The 21,434-nt window shown below is 39.5% G+C and overlaps 1 protein-coding gene across 1 annotated transcript; it reads left to right on the top strand.

The window, feature by feature from the left end:
* Nucleotides 1-1,539: 1,539 nt before the first annotated feature.
* On the top strand, nt 1,540-21,408 carry LOC129729393 (transcriptional repressor CTCF-like). The gene is made up of 6 exons (XM_055687943.1): nt 1,540-1,808; nt 1,895-2,422; nt 18,897-19,772; nt 19,829-20,278; nt 20,343-20,699; nt 20,774-21,408. Exons 1-6 carry the CDS (start codon nt 1,686-1,688, stop codon nt 21,152-21,154), a joined length of 2,715 nt encoding a protein of 904 aa, XP_055543918.1. The 5' UTR covers nt 1,540-1,685; the 3' UTR covers nt 21,155-21,408.
* Nucleotides 21,409-21,434: the final 26 nt, after the last annotated feature.

Consider the following 21,434-nt stretch of genomic DNA (forward strand, 5'->3'; position numbering starts at 1 on the left):
GCAACTTCTGTCAGGCACTTCGTACTATAAATTTCCCTGTTCACGGCCAGCCCGGAGCGAAAGAAGAGCAACTTTGACATCCCTTTCTTGGGGAACTTGGTCTGTGAAATAAACTTTACCTCGGTGCTCACTTCCTTCGTGGGGGTGGTAAAATATAAAGAGCCCTGCTTTTTTCCCTGTTGGGTACTAATTTTTTTTGAGCTTGCAGCACTCTAGCAGAATTCAATCGAACATTGTGGGTGTGTAGGTCTTATTAAACCAAGCAACTTTGCAAGCTTGCGTTTGAAAATTTATCTGGATTAACATTTAAAAAGATCAGCTTATTTTCACGCGGATTTTCTCTAAAAGGTTATCTATGCAGATTTTCAAATTAACGTGGTTTTTTTACGCGAATTTTTCGAATTAAAGCGGTTTATCAAGCGGATTTCTGAATTAACATGGTTTTTTCACGAGGCATGTATCCCCCGCGTTTTCTTATGAATCAATACATATTAGTAAAAATTATCTGAACTTTCCTTCAAAAATATAAAAAAATGAGTTAAAGATCCTGCTCTGAAAAAAATATAATTTTGAAAACAAAAAATGATTTTAGAAAATATCGGTGATCTCAGATTTTTTTTAAATGAAGTATTTTAGATAGACAATTTAGTTGCCTAAAACGTTCTATGCGTTGCAAAAATGTACACTTCGACACACACTCTTGAAATCCGAAACATTTTCGGTGTGGGTTGGTCACAGTTCCCAAGTTATACTAATATAATACTGTTTTCCAGTGAAATGAAACCGGTTATCAAAATTGATCCATTTTTCGTAAAGTTCTGGCCATTTAAAATTCGAGAGAATTTTATTTATCTGTTATTTTGTCTACCCCCTGTATAAATCAGGATACTTCTTTGGCGCAACAATTTCGTTGATTTGAATTTTTAGTGGAACTAAAAATTGTTTGTTGGGTAACAGATACTTAAAACTTAAACATTTCCAAGTTAAACTAAACAATTACCAGAGAATTACCAATAGACTACCGCTATGCATGTCCACCATATTATAAGAGTTGGCAAGCCAAAAAAAATGCATTTTATTACAATTTCGTATCATTGCTTTTTATGAGATGGTGCAAAAAGTTTGGATTTTTTTTAAAGTTCTCCAGTACTAAGTTGTCGAATTCATCTGTTCTTAGGAAACTGAAAACTATAAATACCTTTTTAGCTACCATTATTTCTCAGAAACTCAGTGACACCCGGGGCGATCCTTTACACCACCTGCAACAATGCTAAATCTTGTCGAATAGCAGCACCCAACAAATACCTAGCGGCAAAAGCAACTCCTGGGGTAGGGTAGGAGAGGTCTCCTTCTTTTGGGTCTCCTCCAGTAATCAGCCGCACTGACTTGTGCTCACCCTTATAATATCGATAATTATCGTTAACGTCAAAAAATTAACGATAATATCGATGACAGGCATTTATCGATATTATCGATAAGTATCGATAAGTTTCCCATCACTAATCACTACATTGTTCTCGCCTACCAGTACTGTTGAGTAAACGTTGCAGCAAGATTTTCGTTTCGTATCCCGCCGGCATCTTGTCATTGCAGTTTTTTCCAGTTTTTCGCTTCTGTTTGCCAGCAAGATTTTAAATGGTGAAAAGTTCGTGAAAAACGTCGCGTGCACGTCGAAGATAGTCGCAATGGATTCTTGGTGTCGTATATGTTCGCGTAGTGATGATTTCCGCCGGTTTCCGCTGTATGCGGTTGCAGAAGTTAGCCAAGAAGTGATTGCCAACATGATTACTTGCTGCACAGACACCCAGGTGGGTACAACAATGGTGCTCGAAAAACTGAGATGAGGGTTTAGTGTATGTTTATCTGTTTTACAAGCCATATCGTCCTGTTTCAGGTGTCTAGTGATGACGGTTTACCGCAGCAAATATGCCCGGATTGCTTGATTACGCTCAGCTTGGCGTATTCTTTCCGCAGACTTTGTCGACGTTCCGATGCAAAATTTCGTGACTGTTTTCGTGACAGTGTACCCTCCCAGTTGAACGAAAACCAACATCAACAGCAGCAGCATCTATCTCAAGCGCAGGACGATAGTGCATATGAGCATATCACCGCTGTTAAGGAAGAAGTAGAATTCTACGATTACGAATGCGAAGCTCCTCCCCAGGAAAGCCAGTGGGTAATACAGAACCCTCGAACTATTCGGGAAGGTGCTATGACAGTTGTGCACAACTCTGGCCAGTACTATGATCAAACTGACGACACTAGCTGCGCGGATACAAATGTCACTACCCCGATGGTAACTCTTGGACAAACTCACACCCAGCCAGAGCTTGGAGAACCCTCGACAAGCTTTCAGAGAAGCGAGAAGATCAAAAAGAAACAGCCGGCAGAACCAGAGCGATTTAGCAAAAGGATTCGACAGGTATGTCTTTTGTCCTTTATTATAGTTTGTTCAATATTCTATTAAATTAGTTAAAAGTGGGTAAACTGTAAAATCTGTGGCATGTTTATAATTTCAAACACCGGCCACGAAGCGTTATATATTTAGTATGGTTTCATACAGCATTAACAGGGATTTACGTTTACGAAAACTTTATCATCAGAGTTTTAAGATTGTCCAAAGTGAACATGACGTTGCGCAATATAAACAGCAAATAAATATTTCCACCCTAATGTTCTGCTCATCGATCGGGAATTGTTTTTCGAAATGTGTTTGTGATTCAAGATTTTTTCGTTGGACATTTGTTAGGCAATCGGACCAATTGTGTGCTTATTTTTTGTTTCTTCTTGCCAGCAAGGTGATGAATGTGATACAGACTCATCGAGTAAGCTAGAAGTGCTGAAAACATCAAGAGGCAAGGATCTCTTGGCACTGGACGGGTATGTGTTCTACAGGAATACACAGGTAATGAATTATGATGTCCTTGCCGTAAATAATTCGCTAATCTTTACTATTTTAGAAAGGGAACCGCTGTTACTGGGAATGCAAAGGTCGATCAACTAAGGGGGATGGCAAAGAAGTTTTCAAATGCCCAGCCAGAGTTACGACGGACTTTTTTGATAACAAACATGAATTGTTGTCATATAAAAAATTACACACTCATGAGCCTGACCCATTACGAATACAGGCAATCAAACAAAGAAATTTATTAAAGGAGTGTGCAGCTTCCGATAGCAGTAAACCCTCTGAAATCATTCGTCAAGTATTTGATGCAACCGGTTCCTCAGGAGGTCAAACTTGGCTAAGCAAGGGTGCGCAGCGAAAAATAATTAAGCGAGCCCGTGGAGAAGAACATCATTCAGAACCGGCAATGTCTCTGGATTTAGTTGATGTGCCTTTCGAATGTGTCCAAACTTTGGATGGTGTCCAATTTTTTCAGGATGTTGTTAGAACTGACGCTCAAACTGCTTTCGTGTTTGCCTCTCAGTCTGATATTAAAGTTCTATCTGTTGCCACGTTTTGGTTGGCAGCGTCCACATTCTCGACTAAAACGGGTTTGCAACGTCAAATACTCACGATACACGGTAGCATTAGTCCCTCCCATCAACAGTTAAGTCCAGCGGTTTATGTCTTGATGTCTGTATCATCGGAATCTTTATATCGTCAAGTATTCCAGAAGGTGAAGGAAATAGCCAATCGAAGTGACATTAAACTAAACCCGTCTGTCGTATTGACAGATTTCGAAAAACCACTGCTTAGCGCATTAGAAGCGGAATTCCCCCATTGCCGCCAATCGGTATGCTTTTTTCATTATGCACATCACTTATTCCGATCGGTGGAAAAGCATGGACTTACCGTGACATTCGAAAAGAATCATTGGCTCTTACAGAATTACAAACGCGTAAAAGCGATAGCATTCCTACCAGCCGAGCATATACCGGACGCATTTTATGTCTTGAAAAGCAACGCCCCTCTAGAGCTGCACAGATTTTTGGATGATTTTGCGGAAAATTATATTTTCGGTAAAGTCATGGTTGTGTCAGTTGACGGAACATCGTTCCGCAATCGTCCGCTCTTCACTCCGACTTTCTGGTCACTGCACGCCAACATCGTTCAGGGTATACCGAACACATACAGTGAGGCTAAAGATTGGCACTACCGAATGGCACGAATACTGACTGCACACCATGCGGATCCACATAACGTATTCCGCATGTTTCAACAGGAGCACCGGGAAGCGAAAGTTAAATTGACAGCACACGTAGGCGGTCAAGGACCCTCCAGAGCTGGCGAGACGGAGCTACGAAACGAAAGCATTCGAACCATAGCGACGAATTTTACCAGTTATTCAACGTTGCAGTTTTTGGACGCCATTGCTGATAACCTCGAGGGGGGATCCAATTAAATATAACAATGGAGTATTTGGTGTAGTTGACGTACTACCACTGGAGATTTCAATTTTTTATGTACTAAGCGTTCAAAGGAAATAGTTTTTCCTACACCATCGTGTTGGACGTGCGATTTATAACTTTTGTACATCGAATCATTTAGCTGTATAAATGAGTTTCAAATAAAATGAATAAGTTTGAAGAAATTTTTATTTAACTGGATACATTTTTTTATTCGGTCAACTATTTTCTAAACCAAAGATTTTTTTCTAGTTCTGCATGAAGGAAAGTTGATGAATAAAACTGAGAAATAATATATACAAATCTCGCTAAATTGGTATTTCTGGAACCGGGATGGTGCCCAGAAGGCGGAAATCTATCCCAGACGCCCTATTAAAATTCAAGATGGTGACTTCCGGTTTTTGTCTGCAGCCCAAAACGGTTAAATACTATCCAATATGAGTATTTTTGGAACCGAAATGGTCCCAGAGCCCGGATCTTACTATCTACAACTGAACATTTTTAGCATCAAAACGGTTTGTTTGATCGGTTTGGATTGTGTCGTCAGCAATGTTGTCCTTCCAAAAATTTATACATTGTAAAATGAAAATTTTATTTCAAACGAGAGTTTATGACTTTGGGTCTCATTTCACATGCTAAGAATACTGAAATAAAGAATAATAATGGTACTATCCCGTCGTTTTCTCAGACTGCCCATTTGGCCCGCACAAAAACTGACCGTTTTGCCCGAACAATTTTTGGAATCACTCCGATTTACGAAAAAAATAATATTTTCACTACACTATCTTCATCACCGTATTTCAAATATTCCTAACTATTCCTGTGTCATTGATCGTTCTCTGAAGGTTTTTTCATTTTCTATTTCTCCAAGTAACTACTATCAATGTTGGCTATTTTTAGTTAGCTTATAACGTGCAGTTTTCGTAGGAGAAAATTCGGATTCATAAAAACTGAGTTGTTTTAAATATTTAATTTATAATTAAATTTTTGTGGTTTTCTGCATTTTTTTTTTGTTTCACAATGTTAATCTTTTGTACTTATTTACTTTTAAGGCGACAGACCGATTATCGATCCAGTGCCGAATCCAGAATACGTCGCCATGTCCCTCGGTCTTGGGCTGCTATCCTTTTTTTTTTTTTTTTTTTAAGGTGGGATTTGTTAGTAGCTTAAGTATTTATGATAAATATTAGTAAATATTGAGTATGTGTGTCCAATCACAAATGGTGACTTCTCAACACTGTTAGAAATTTGTAATTTTAATTGTTAGGATTTGTTTGCTTTCGCAATTAGGACTTATCATTCGTAGGGATTTAAACCTACTTGTCAGAAAAGGGGAAGTAAACTTACAACTAACTTAATTGCTAACTTATTGGCTATAAAGAGAGCTTATCGTAGCAATTGAAGATTGCAACGATTTTTGTCGAAAATTGTTAATAATTTTATTTGACATAGTTTCTAATGGTTCAACACCAGTAAGTCTATGTAATTCGAGTGGACCAAACCAGGGAGGACGCTTCAAAATCATTTTCAGAATTTTATTCCGAATCCTTTGGAGCGTTTTCTTCCTTGTTGAACAGCAACTTGACCAGATCGGTACAGCATAAAGCATTGCTGGTCTAAGAATTTGTTTGTAAATCAAAAGTTTGTTCTTTAAACAAAGTTTAGAATTCCTGTTAATGAGAGGATATAAACATCTCGTATATTTGATGCACTTGGCTTGTATACTCTCAATGTGCTCTTTGAAAATAAGTTTTTTATCATAAATTAGTCCCAAGTACTTAACCTTGTCAGACCAACTTAAAATAACCCCATTCATCTTGACAACGTGATAATTGTTTGGCTTGAGGAAAGAAGCCCTAGGCTTATGCGGAAAAATTATCATTTGAGTTTTAGAAGCATTGGGAGAGATTTTCCACTTTTGCAAGTAGGAAGAAAAAATATCTAAACTTTTCTGCAATCGACTGCATATGACACGAAAACTTTTTCCTTTTACGGAAATGCTTGTGTCATCGCAGAACAATGACTTTGTGCATCCTGGAGGCAAATCAGGAAGATCTGAAGTGAATATGTTGTACAGGACTGGACCCAAGACTGAACCTTGAGGTACACCTGCTCTGACAGGAAATCTATCAGATTTTGAATTCTGATAGACAACCTGCAGAGTTCGATCAGTAAGATAATTTTTTAAAATTTTGATTAGGAAAATTGGAAAATTAAAACTTTGCAATTTCGCAATCAAACCTTTATGCCAAACACTGTCGAATGCTTTTTCTATGTCTAAAAGAGCAGCTCCAGTGGAATAACCTTCAGATTTGTTAGCTCGTATCATATTAGTAACTCTGAGCAATTGATGAGTTGTGGAATGCCCATGGCGAAATCCAAACTGTTCATTTGCAAAAATTGAATTTTCGTTGATGTGTGACATCATTCTGTTAAGAATAATTCTCTCAAACAGTTTACTTATTGAAGAAAGCAAACTGATTGGTCGATAACTTGAAACTTCAGCTGGGTTCTTATCCGGTTTTAAAATGGGAGTAATTTTTGCATTTTTCCATAATTTGGGAAAATATGCAATTTTGAAGCAGCAATTGAAAATTTTCACTAAAAATTCCATTGTGCTCTCAGGGAGATGTTTGATTAGTATATTAAAGATTCCATCGTCACCAGGTGCTTTCATATTTTTGAAATTTTTAATAATTGATTTAATCTCATTCAAGTTAGTTTCAATTATTTCTGCAGGTAAAAAATTCTGGGAAGAAATTAAATCAAATTGACGTGTGACTTCATTTTCAATTGGACTCACAAAATTCAAATTTGAGTTATGAACACTCTCAAACTGCTGAGCAAGTCTTTGGGCCTTTTGTTCATTGGATACAAGAAAACGTTCACCATCTTTTAAAACTGGAATAGGCTTTGAAGGTTTCTTAAGAATCTTCGACAGCTTCCAAAATGGTTTTGAATATGGTTCCAATTTTTCAACTTTAGTCTCAAAATTTTGATTTCTCAGAAGAGTAAATCTATGTTTAATCTCTTTCTGTAAATCTTTATAAATAGTTTTAAAAACAGGGTCACGAGAACGTTGATATTGACGTCTGCGGACATTTTTCAAACGAATTAGAAGTTGAAGATTTTCGTCAATTATTGATGAATCAAATTTCACTTGAGCCTTTGGAACAGAATAATTCCTGGCATCAACAATTGCACATTTTAATGCTTCCAAAGCGGAATCAATATTCACTTCGTTTTGCAAATCAAACTCATTATTGAAATTTCTCTCAATATGAGTTTTGTATCTTTCCCAATTAGCCTTGTTATAATTAAAAACAGAGCTCATAGGGTTTAAAACTGATTCATGGGATAAAGAAAAAGTTATTGAAAGATGGTCAGAATCAAAGTCAGCATGTGTGATCAAATCACTACATACATGACTTTGATCTGTTAGCACCAAATCAAATGTTGAAGGGTTTCTTACAGAAGAAAAGCAAAGCTATTCGGAGACAAAATAGAATAGTATCCTGAAGAACAATCATTGAATAAAATTTTGCCATTGGAATTACTTTGAGAATTATTCCATGAACGATGTTTAGCGTTAAAATCGCCGATTATGAAAAATTTCGAACGATTTCTGGTGAGTTTTTGTAAATCACCTTTAAAATAATTTTTGAGCTCGCGTGTGCATTGAAATGGTAAATATGCTGCGGCAATAAATAAAATCCCAAGTTCAGTTTGAACTTCAATTCCCAAAGTTTCAATAACTTTCGTCTCAAGATGGGGAAGAGCACGATGTTTGATTCGGCGATGAATAACAATTGCAACTCCACCGCCGGAACCCTGAATCTTATCATATCTATGAACCACGTAATTGGGATCATATTTTAATTTTATGTTAGGTTTCAAAAATGTTTCAGTAATAATTGCAATATGCACATTATTTACTGTTAAAAAATTAAAAAGCTCATTCTCATTGGCCTTCAATGAGCGAGCATTCCAATTTAATATTTTAATTGTTTTATTTAAAATCATTGCTAAATTTTAAATTAGAAACAATTTTAATAGTAAAATTTGTGCCTATTTGAATGGCTTCAAACATTGATTTTGCCTGCAACATGGCGTTCATAAGATCGAACATTGCCTGTTGCAAAAAAGAAAGTTTACCTGCCGTAATAGGCCCCAGGCAGTTGTCATTAGAGAAAATATTTTCGGTAGCAATATTAGCTGGAGTGATAGGTGTACAATTATTTTCTAGCGTGTTTTGCTTACCCATATTAACGGTCATTTTCGAACTACCAACACTAGGCGGTATAATGTTCGAACTACCTGTAACCTGTGCATAAGTTAAACGGGTATGCAAAGGAGTAGGTAAACTATGCGTCACTGGTACGCTTGGAGAATTTTGTTTTGAAGTTGGTTTTAATTGAGAAATTGAATTTTGTTCACCTTGCCTTGCCTTAACAATTGCTAAACGGACTGGGCATTGATAAAAATTTGACATATGGTTGCCGTAACAATTCGCACAGCGAAAATTTTTACTCTCTTTCACAGGACATGTGTCCTTTTTGTGAGAAGAGTCTCCACAATTAAGACATTTTTGGTCCATGTTACAGAATTTGGAACCATGGCCATAACGTTGGCAAGTACGGCATTGGGTGATATGCTTTTCACCTCCGCCATACTTCCTATAAATTTCCCACTTTACACGCACATTATACAAAGCATGTGCTTTTTCAAAAAATTTTAAGTTGTTAACCTCATTGCGGTTAAAATGAATTAAATAATTAACAAGAGAAATTCCAGTTCTCTGACTGTTTTCGCCTCGTGATTTTTGTTTCATAAGAATTACTTGGGTAGGGGCTATGCCAAGTAATTCTGTTAAAGTAAGTTTGATCTCATCAACGGTTTGATCGTTGGTGAGACCTTTCAAGACAACCTTGAACGGCTTGGCGTTCTTGGTGTCGTATGTAAAAAAATTTGTACATCTTGTCAGTTAAATACTGAACAAGACGATCACGACCCTTTACTGAGTCGGCTAATAAGCGGCATTCACCTCTACGGCCAATTTGATAGGTTACTTTAACGTCAGAAACAAACGTTGAAAGTTCTTTTTTGAACATATTAAATTCAGAAGAAATAGTTACCACAATAGGTGGAACTTTCTCCTTTTTTAAAGATTTTATATTTTGTATAGTTTCATTATTAATAACTTCCATTTCACCAGCTTCTTGCTCAGGCAAAATATCAAAAGGATTGTCACTACAGACACTCGATGTGTCAGAAAGAGATGCCTCTCTTTTCCTCCTCGCAGCGATGCGAGGTTTCTTTTTCCGTCCAGCCATTTCAGGTGATACGAAAAAAGTTCAAAAATAATATCAAATTGCAAGTATTGAGAAAGAAATAGATAGTCTTGAGAAAGACTGATGGGAAATAACTTTCAGGTAGTCTTTAAAAGACACACTGACAAAACACAAGCTTTGAAGCTATAGGTAGTCGAAGACCAGTCCACAAGCAACCGAAAAAACGTCTGATCTGTAGGACAGTTCAAGACGCACTGGGGCTGCTATCCTTCCTAACACCTATTTCGCGTGCATCCTCGTCGACAGCACACATCCAACGAGTGCGGGGTCTACCCCGAAGTCGACGACCTCTATCGGGACTCCTGCTAAATATAGCCTTCGCTTGACGCTCATCCGGCATTCTCGCTACATACCCAGCCCACTGAAGCCTGCCGTGTTTTATCCGCTTGACTATATCCGCCGATTTGTATGCCTGGTACACTTCAAGGATTGAACGCAAAATCCTACGCTCAAAAACACCAAGAGCTCGCCGATCAGCCTCTTTCAGCGTCCATGATTCATGGCCGTAGAGAGCCACCGGAAGAATCAGTGTTTTGTAGAGTGCAAGTTTAGTACGGATTTGCAGACTGCGGGACCTGAGCTGGTTACGTAATCCGTAAAAGGCCCTGTTTGTGGCTGCTATCCGCCTCTTTATCTCACGGCTAACCTCATTGTCATATGTCACTAATGTTCTTAGGTAAATAAATTCGTCGACTACTTCAAATGTTTCCCCCTCTAGCATCACCGCAGCACCAACCTCCGACGGACTATCACGCACTCTGCCAGCCACCATGTATTTCGTTTTGGCAGAGTTTATGACAAGCCAAAATCTCGCAGCTTCCCTCCTGAGAGGTCCGAAGGCCTCTTCCACAGCTCTACGTTGATACCAATGATGTCGATATCGTCCGCAAAACCGAGAAGCATGTGCGACTTCGTAATGATGGTGCCGCTTCTCTGCACACCAGCCCTCCGTATAGCACCTTCCAATGCGATGTTAAACAATAAGTTCGACAGCCCGTCACCCTGCTTCAAACCATCTAACGTCACGAACGAGTCCGATATCTCACCGGCTATCCTGACGCTTGATGTAGAACCTTCAATCTTTTGTACTTTTTATAATAACAATTAGATATTTAAAAAAATAGCTTTTCAGATACCTAATTAATTTTTTTTAAATTTTCCTGGAGAAACATTGTTTTAGTACACTTTCACTTTTTTGAAAAAAAAAGTGAAAGTGTAGTGAAGTTTTTCTATCAAAAAAAAAAGTGAAAATGTAGTGAAGTTTTTCTATCAAGACGCTCGAACAGAAGTGAATAAATTTTTTTAGTGTGCATATTTTTTCAGAAAGACAGAACTATGTTCTACAACTTTGCCGAAGATGTCACACCGATCGAACAAACCGTTTTGGCTTCGTAGCTTTGACAAGCGCATGGTTGTGGGTTCGAATCTTAGTAAAATCAGGCCATTTCGTTGTCAAAGAACTTTGACATGGGTTTATTCTCAGGATCCCCATTACATACCCTTCCTTCAAGCTAAATTCTACTGTACCCCTGTTTACTCTCCTCCTAACAAAAATAAGTCTTATCTTACCTTACCAAACAGTTCCAAGCCGTGGTGTGGCTTTTGCTGTATGTAAGCGTCCTCTATATTCCACTCGGTTCCAATTCACCTTGCCCGCTGTGCACCTCCGTCCCGTCCCTGACGGTTTGGTCTCAACCATCTTAACCGGGCTGTCGTCCGACATCCTTACGAAATGCCCAGTCCACCACAACCTGACAATCTTGGCGGTGTGGACGATAGATGGCTCCATAAGCAACTCCTGCAGTTCGTGGGATATTCGCTTTCTCAACGTTCTGTTGTCCATCTGCACTTCACCGAAGATGGTACGCAAAACCTTCCACTCGAACACCGCAAGGGTTCTCCGGGCGTTCATGCCCGTAGAGGACTATCGGTCTCATCAGCGTCTTGTAGATGGTTAACTTGGTGCGGCGGCGAATTCAACTCGATCGGAGCGTCTTTCGGAAACCAAACATGAATTTCTATGCTGGTATCGTTGTCGGCAGTGAGCCCAGGTACACGAACTTATCGACCACCTCGAGTTCATCACTACCGACTTGAACTCGAAGTGGGAGGTTAGCGCTGTCTGAACCCCTTCCTTTCACGTACTTCATCTTCGACCAGTCCAATCCGTTTGGCTTTAGTCTTCAGTCCGATATACGTATCTGTCGGCGAACCCAAACAGTTGAATATCGCACCACTCGTGTTAATCCCCGCTCTTTTAATGACACCTTACAGGGCAATATTAGACAGTAGGCACGAGAGACCGTACCCTTGCCTCGAACCTTGTCGAGTTTTGAAGGGACTCTGTCCCCGAAATTCGAACTACACACCCGGTAATTGCAGCACTTCAGCTTGTCGCCCTCTTTGTAGATGGGACACACAATACCTTCCATCCACTTCTCCGGTACCCGTTGTCCTCCTAAATTTTGACAATGACCCATTGCACGGCTCTAGCTGGTGTTTCTCCACCGTATTTTAACAGCTCGCTGGGAAGATGGTCCACTCCAGCCGCTTTATTGTTTTTCAGTCTGTCAATCTCCTCCTCCACCTCCAGGGCATAGGGGGCTGAAATCCTGTTGTCTTCTGCTCGTGCACCAAGATCAGTTGCCATACAGTTCTCGCGCTCTACTGCATCGCCGTTCAGATGGTCGTCGAAGTGCTACTTCTATCTTGCCGTCCAAGTTCCTGCATGTATCTGCTTGCGGCACGTTGCCTTCACGGTAGCTGTTCAGCTTCTCGTTAAACTCTGAGTGTCGTTAGGTGCAGTTTTTCCATTGCTACGCGATCTCGGTACTCCTGCTGGCGTTTATTCCTCCGAAGGACTGACTTTTGGTTATTTCGTGCCTGTCGTTATCGTTCCACGTTCGCTATCGTACGGTGTTGCAACATTCTCGCCCGTGCTGCCGTCGAACCAGTAATTTCTATGATTCGGAGCTCTTGTAGCTAATAGGGCTACAGCAGTGTCACATATGGCGGATCGGATGCTCCTCCAGACATCTCCAAGTGTAGCTGCGCCAAGCTGCTCGTCCGTGGGTAACGCTGCCTCCAGCTGCTGCGCGTATCTCTGTGCAACCCCAGCGTCCCGCAGTTGCTCGATATTCGCCATCGAGAGTTTCAAGCGCATGAACACAGCTACTAGATAGTGGTCCGAATCGTTTTTCGCACTATGGTAGGTGCGAACGTTGGTGATGTCGGAGAAGAACCTGCCGTTGATTATAACGTGGTCAATTCGATTCTCTGTCTGTTGTTCGGGTGATCTCCAAGTGGATTTGTGGGTATCTGCGGGAGAAGAAGGTACGTGGGTCTTGACTACCATACCACGAGAGGCCGCAAAGTTTACGCAACGGTGGCCGTTACCATTAGACACGCAGTGCAGGCTATCTGGCCCGATCATCAGTTTGTATACTGGCCCCCGTTCTACCTTAGCATTCATGTCCCCACACACCAAAATTACATTGCTGAAGCATATCAGCAAACCAATTTTCCAAAATGTTCTGTAATTTAGTTTTACAATTTACTGAATTTCGTTCAGTAATTTTATTTTTGCTGTAAACCAGTATTTTCATTGAGCAATTTACTGAAAACTGTGATTCACGAAAATACAGCACCGGCTGAGTCTATAAGAAACAAAATATAATTGACGAGTCCTTGGGGTCCCTAAAATTGAAAAAAATGGTATTGGTGGTATTCAAGACACGACCGCATGACGTTGGACTACGGTATTCTTATTTTCCATTAAAACAAATAATAGAGAGAATTGCAACTCTAGTATTTGCTGCAATTTTATCTAGTGCATTTCTGAATGCTGAGACGTTAAAACGTTATAAATAATAATATATAGGGTAGGGAACGGCTTAAGCAGTAGCACCTATTTTAATCAGTCGAAGAAAACAGGCCTCAAACTCCTGCATTTCGACCACTATCGACAATTTCAATGATGGAAACGAAAACTTTGATTGTCTAGCTGTCTTACGAATATAAGAAATACCGTTAATCACAAAGAAATCTGTGAACAATTGCAATTGAAACAAATCGACCTATATTGCAGCTATTCAGGAGCCACTTCAGGTGCTGAAAAAAAAAACGCCTGCAAAACAGATGGGAACTGCTTACAATAGGTTCGGGGTGATTGGAATAGTGTCCCTCGACTGGTAACTTTGATTGATGATTGTCAAAGTTTGCTAACTTAGTTTTACAATCCGAAAACAAGTTCTGACAGAGGAAACGATAGAGAGCAGATTGATATACTATTGTTTGAGTTTCACCCAGCACATTTCGAGTATTTCGTCTGAATACACAGGCGGTTCCTAAAGCTGCTTAGAATATGTTTCCTGCCCTACTAAAAGAATGGATATCTTTTATTTAATCGCTGTCATTTCATACATATTCGAATCAAACCTTTGTTCGTAGCTGCACCAGCAAGACAATCATTTAATTGAGCGAATTGGTAAAATTTTCCTATCTAAGCAAAAAGCAAACTTAACGAAACTATCTGAAATTGGAGCCCAGAACGATTCAAACGAAAATTTTAAATTTAAAAATTGTTTGACATTAAATTGATAAAACTCATGCTCGGTTAGCTCTAGCCCAGCATATAATTTCATGTATTTAAACAAAAAATACGTTTATTTCAATAACTTAATACAGCAAGAGCTCAATTACACGTTTTTCGGTAGTTGTTATCAAGGTTTTGGCGAGTGACAGGAAAATATCTTAACTTCTTCAGTTGTGATTTAGAGCATTTCTAATTGTTTTGTTATTTTTCACGATAGCGACAAGTTTGTTTCTTTCTCTGTGTGCGAGAAACAAAATCAAAACCGCGGACCGAGAAACAAAAATGAAAATTTAATGAATGCTTTTTGAGAAAACTTGCAACTCTTTTTACCAATAATAAAATTTTTAGTAAATAAGTGTTGATCATTCATAGGCAGTAATTTTTTCTCGATGACTAAAGACTGGCTGAAGAAGTTAAAATCGCTGCTGTAAAATCAAATTCACAACTGTGTTCGTTAAGACGTTTTAATATTTTTAATGACAATAATAATCTTCGATAAACACCCGCTATAGTTATCCACACACATGCTATAACTATCTATACACACGTTAAAACTATTCATACACACGCTGTTGCTATAGTTTTTTATACAAACATGCTAAAGTTATCCATACACACGCTATTCCTATCCATACATCCGATACAACTATCTATAAACACGCATAAGCTATCCAACCATGTGCTATTACTATCCATACATACGCCATAAGTAATCATTACACACGCAGCAGCAATCCACACACACGCTATAACTATCCGTACACACGCTGAAGATATACACGCTATAGCCATAATATGCTACACATGCTATATCTTACACACGCTATAGCTAGCCATACACACGCAACAGCTCTAGCTATCGAACAGAATGAAGAAATGCAGCTGCCCACTACCTCCGCCGCTGCTGCCTGATACCACCGCTCTGGTTCCATGGATTTATCAATTTTTCAATAGTGTATCTCGAACAATAGGTTATTTTTGTTACATAAATTCAACCGTAAAAGAATTTCTGATCGGTTGATGCCAAAACCTCGAAATTCTGAAAAGAAATGACTGATATATAAGCGCTCAAAACCCGACAACTTTTTCCTGGTTTTCCCTGGTTGAATTACTAGATTTTCAAATTCAGGTGCCTAACTTCGATATAGACGTTAGTCCAACGTCAAAAGGGAGGGGCTACATAGATGATGGAATGGTAGAGACAAATGTTTCTTGAAAGCTGCGCCGGCCGCTGTCGTAACATTAACACCAACACAAACATGCATTTTTGCAAGGTTTTTTCCGCTAGCAGCAGCATTTGGTAAAACAGAAAATTCAATTTGCCGCTTCTGTAACAAAACTTCGAGGCACCAAAAGGTGCCAGTTGCCGATTACATTGTTGTTTTCTGGTTAATCTACTAAAAGCCACCAGCATAACGGGTGAAACCGGCACGAAATGACCGGTACTATTTTGTTTTTCCTCCTTTTAGCTGCTAACACCGAGCGTCCGTATGTACCCGGTACGGTTTAATGATGGGGTGAAATGTTCGAACGATACGTTTTATACCAAGGCTTCGTCAGATAATTAGAAAAAGGGAGGGGCTACATAGATGATGGAATGGTAGAGACAAATGTTTCTTGAAAGCTGCGCCGGCCGCTGTCGTAATATTAGCACCAACACAAACATGCATTTTTGCAAGGTTTTTTCCGCTAGCAGCAGCATTTGGTAAAACAGAAAATTCAATTAGTCGCTTCTGTACCAAAATTTCGAGGCACCAAAAGGTGCCAGTTGCCGATTATAGTTCCCTGGTTAGTCCGTCCAGAATTCCAGCCATTCAAGTGTTTTGCAGTAGCCATTTACTACTAAAGCCACCAGCATTACGGGGAAACCGGCACGAGATGACCGGTACTATTTTGTATTTCCTCCTTTCAGCTGCTACCACCTAGCGTCCGCATGTCACTGGTGCGGTTTTGGAATCAGAATGATGGGGCGCCGGCCGCTGTCGTAAAATTAACACCAACAAAAAGATGCATATTTGCAAGGTTTTTTCCGCTAACAGCAGCATAAACATCGGAAACAGAAAGTGACAACAACAATAACAACAAAGTCAGATCGATTGTATCCGTTAGTGTTGACTGTGCTTGGGAAGAGAGGTAGTGATTGGCTGCGCGGTATGATTTAGACAATCGATATTAATTACCAATTTTTCAATAGTGTATCTCAAAAAATAGTTTGTTTTTGTTACATAAATTTAACCGTAAAAGAATTTCTGATCGATTGATGCCAAAACCTCGAAAACCTGATTATAGATGACTGCAAAATAAGCGCTCAAAACCTGACCACTTTTCTCTGGTTTTCCCTGGTTGAACTACTAGATTTTCAAATTCAGGGGCCTAACTTCGATATAGACGTTAGTCAACGTCAAAAAAAACTCAATGTTTTTTTAATATAAACTTGGTTGTCATTTGCACAACAAAATTTCGATTTTTTTTATTTCAATAGTTTGATTGTATCAATTATAGTGATAAAATGATTCTTTTGACGTTGACTAACGTCTATATCGAAGTTAGGCGCCTGAATTTGAAAATCTAGTAATTCAACCAGGGAAAGCCAGGGAAAAGTGGTCAGGTTTTGAGCGCTTATTTTTCAGTCATTTATAATCAGGTTTTCGAGGTTTAGGCATCAATCGATCAAAAATTCTTTTACGGTTAATTTATGTAACAAAAACAAACTATTGTTTGAGATACACTATTGAAAAATTGGTAATTAATACCGATTGTCTAAATCATACCGCGCAGCCAATCACTACCTCTCTTCCCAAGCACAGTCGACACTAACGGATACAATCGATCTGACTTTGTTGTTATTGTTGTTGTCACTTTCTGTTTCCGATGCTTTTTTGCGTTCCTTGTCATTCCATTTTCTACTTATCCCCTCCTTCTTTCTAACTAACTGACGAAGCCTTGATATAAAAGGTACCGTTCGAACATTTAACCCCATCAGTTTCATTACTAAACCGTACCGATTGCATAGGGACGCTAGGTGTTAGCAGCTGAAAATAGGAAAGACAATAAGGTACCGATCATCTCGTGCTGGTTTCACCCGTAATGCTGGTGGCGGTTAGTAGTACATCGCTACTGCAGAATACAAAAATGGCTGGAGTTCTGGACGGACTAACCAGAAAACAAGAATATAAGCGGCAACTGGCACCTTTTGGTGCCTCGAAATTTTGTAATAGAAGCGTTGCAATTCCCTCTACTATTTGTTTCAATGGAATATAAGAATACGGTAGTCAACGCCATGCGGTCGTGTCTTGAATACCACCCTCCTACTATTTTTGGTAATGGCTTTGGATTATAACATCAAATTATAGCATTTATTTGAAACAAATTCGCATTAAAGATTCTTTTTTGGATAAAACACATTGACGTTTTTGTGTCATTTTCCGCTTTATAGGTAAAAAAAGCAAAAGAGCCACGAAAAGTTAACTGGCTTGCGTTACTTCAGGGCATTAAAGAATGCTTGTTGGAAAATAAATCGCTAAGATTGACTGCACGGACTCATCAAATATCTAAAACTACTTTACAACGTCATATGACCAATATTAAGGGCGCGTTTCCTGACATTTCCATTGTTTCGGATGACATTTTGTTGGATTTTATTCAACGTAGACGCAAATACTTTCCATCAAATTTGGTATGCTTAAATCTTTTGAAATGAGTGTTTTTTCCGTAACACGTTTCGTATTTTTTAAAGGTATTCTACTCGCTCTAATGATGACATAGTCGTAACGTGACATAGTTTGCTCTATCAGTTGATGGTAGCGTCGTTTCGGACTGGACGTCTAGCCTATATAGGATGAGATGAAAAATAAATAAAACGAGGAGAAATATGATCGCTTCACAACTTCTACGAGCGTTCAACTTTATGTAAATAGTATTGGCTTCAATGCTATGCTCACGTGCAGTTACCGAGACGATGCGTGTTTTACTTCTCATTTACACGTGGTGGAGAATGGAGAAATTCAATCCTATTTCGTTTCACGTGCGGTTTTTTTCAGTTTTACCTTTTAATGTATAGCCGCTATTAATAGATAAGATATGATTTACCTCTTTTTTATAACCAGTAAAAGTTTAGTGACAACATTATGAGTAAAATTTATATCGATATTTTTTCACTGAATAAAGTATTCCCTCCAAATAATAAATTTTATTAGCTTTTCGTTTTGATGGTCATATTTCACAATATCAATTCAAAATTTCTAAACGTTTTTTGAGATCTGAGGTTTGGTTGATAGAAAATTTGATTTAAAGGCCAGCAAATATTAATATCACTCTCATGGATAAACAAAATGATGACAACTCCACAAAACTGGGGGTTTGGGTGAGTAACTCCCAACGAATGTCAACGCTGAACGTGAATAGGACTCTCTTATCTTATTTTATCATTATCTCTATTGAACACTTATTAAGCAGCTATCAAATCTTTGTTTGTCACATGTTTCACTTCTCTTACGAATAGTTTCGAATGGTTATGTAATAAGTTTAAATGGTCTAGAATTTATTATTACTTGTATCATACATAGATCCATCTCTTTGACCAACAACCTCTTCGTTCTCAGGAAATGCCTGCCCAAAGGAACGCAGTTGTCAATACGCAGTCAAACTCGAGTTGTGTCATAAACAACGCTAGTCGCCCGGTAACGACGGTCTTCGATCCAGCTCAGCAACGTTGTGAGTATTGTAAGAAAAAAATGAAGAAATCTTACAAGCATCGTAACGGCAAATGTCTGACGATGAAGAATAAAAATCCTTCCAAGGCGCGCTGCGTGTACTGTAACATGACGTTCGTTCGCAGTGCAAGCCTGCCGGGTCATTTGCGCAATACCTGTCGTGTCTACCGGGAGGTATGCAAAATGAAAGGCATCGATGAACCGGATCCAGCTGCGGCACCCAAAATCACATTAACCACGTCACCCTCTTTCGAAACCATAGAGGCAAGTGTAATCTCTCCAGTGGAAAACACCATACAGAATAAGACTTTGGACCAGAAACCGATAGTGACGAAAACAAAAGCACGAGCCACTTGCGAATATTGCGATCATACATACTCACATCGGTCGAATCTACTCAAGCATCAACATAAATGCAAGGTGCTCCAGGAGATGAAGTTACAGCAAAAAACAAAATGTGTCGATATCAAAGAGCTTCTCAAGACAGAAGAAAAAACCTCTGTAGTACATATGCCACAGCCTAGATCACGGTCACCTGTTGACGAAAGTGCCATGGAAGAAGATCAATTGGAAGCAGAAGAAGAGACTCAGTGTGTCTATTGTACGCAAACGGTTAATAGGAAAACTCGCTACCAGCATCACAACGGTCGGTGTGTACTTGGTCGAGCAGCGACAGAGCATCCATGTCCATACTGTCCCAATGCATTTTCTTCTCGAAGTAACCTGTTGAGGCACCAGCGGGAACGTTGTGCACAGTACCAAAAAGTATGATACCTACTGCATTTTAAACTATAATTTCACGTTATATTATTTCTTTCAAGGAACAACCCATAAAAATTACCAGAGCCACGCATCAATCAGCTCCAGTGACCACCAAGCCACTTACGCCTGTTCAGGTACCAAAACAACTTCCACCTGTTCAGGTACCCAAACAACCTCCTGTGAGTAAGCAAACCCTTAAATCTACTGACAATCACTCCATCAACGGGCAAAAGGAGCTAAGGAGAAACTTCTGCAAATACTGCCGACAACCAGTTAATAGTGCTGATAAGTTGAAACACAAGGAAAAACGCTGCATCAGTAATCAGCCTTCGGATTATCTCTGTGGTTACTGTCGAAAAGGCTTTGCAGCGAGGGAAAGTCTATTGGAGCATCAGCGTGTTTGCACTGTCCGGAAGCTGCACAAACAAGTCAAATGTCAGCATTGCGGAATAACCATCTCCAATCGGGCTAATCTTAGGAAGCATCAAAAACTATCGTGTAAATATAGCGTAAGTTATTTCAGTGTTGAACTAGGCGATTTTTGCTAACAAAAGTATTACATATATTCTATAGCGTCAGTTGGAAGACATAAAACAGGAATCGAAATCATCGGAAACAGTCCCAAAAAAGCAACTCAAAGTGAAACAGGAAAACAGCAAAAGCAGCTCGAGTATAAGGCCCAAGGCAGAATCACCGGACGATAGTAAAGACAACAAAGAGGTAGCGATAAAGAATAAGCCTCTTCACCCATGCACCTACTGCAAGAGAGTATTCAAGGGAGCTGGTTTCGTACGTAGACACATGACCATTTGCACCTTAAGGCCTGCACTGAACGAGTTCATCTGTCGATACTGTTCGACGCGTTTTACCACCAGGAGCCACATGTATCGCCATCAACGGCTATACTGTAAACAAATTAGCAGGAAAAAGGTGAGTTCAATACACTCTTGGCAGATTGATCACTTTAACATTAAATCGAAATTTTATTTTGTACCATAATTCAGAGCTTCGCAGACGAATCTGTAGAGAATTTCCTCACAAAAACCAACAATTCAGTAACCAGCTCAACTCCTAAGGCGAGCAGATCAGCCGCAAAAGAGCACAACCGGTTTGCTCTTTTGCAGGATTCAACCGCCGATAGTAGCGCTGGACTCGAGGAGGACAGTGGTGACCGGTCATCGTCTTCGAAAGCAACGGGAGCAACAGGAAACTCGGCGGATGAGACGCAGGCTGTTGATAATAACAACTCGGAGAGTGAAAAAGATGCTACCGAATCACCGGCACCACCGTCGCCACCGACTGTGATGCCAGCGGCACCGTCACCAGTCGAACAAACGGCGGTCGTCGAGAATGCAACTGAATGTGAGCAAGAACCGAGCAACTGAATCTGAACTGCAATTGCGTGCGCTAATCAAAGTCACTAACCATAACCTACGAACACGGCAGTAAGCGTGCATGTTGAGCGATACAATCGCAATGCACCAGTAAGAATCGTAAAATTTATTTACATCCAGTGCACTGTACGTTATTAGTTGCGTTCAAAGTATTGTACGTATATGTTAAGTCATAAAGTATGGCTTCGTGGTAACATGGAGAAATTAATAGATCAGAGAATCCGGAATAAAGCATCTTTTAAGTATTTGTATGGTTGTTAACAAAAAGACG

Source organism: Wyeomyia smithii, chromosome 3 (genome assembly GCF_029784165.1).
Source record: "Wyeomyia smithii strain HCP4-BCI-WySm-NY-G18 chromosome 3, ASM2978416v1, whole genome shotgun sequence".
Classification (NCBI taxonomy): domain Eukaryota; kingdom Metazoa; phylum Arthropoda; class Insecta; order Diptera; family Culicidae; genus Wyeomyia; species Wyeomyia smithii.

Bases quoted from the DNA above. Each gene is read 5' to 3' on its own strand.
- LOC129729393 (XM_055687943.1), top strand. From the start codon at position 1,686: ATGGATTCTTGGTGTCGTATATGTTCGCGTAGTGATGATTTCCGCCGG. The intron at 1,809-1,894 runs GTGGGTACAACA...GTCCTGTTTCAG, and splicing joins CTTGCTGCACAGACACCCAG to GTGTCTAGTGATGACGGTTT. The intron at 20,700-20,773 runs GTGAGTTCAATA...ACCATAATTCAG, and splicing joins AACAAATTAGCAGGAAAAAG to AGCTTCGCAGACGAATCTGT.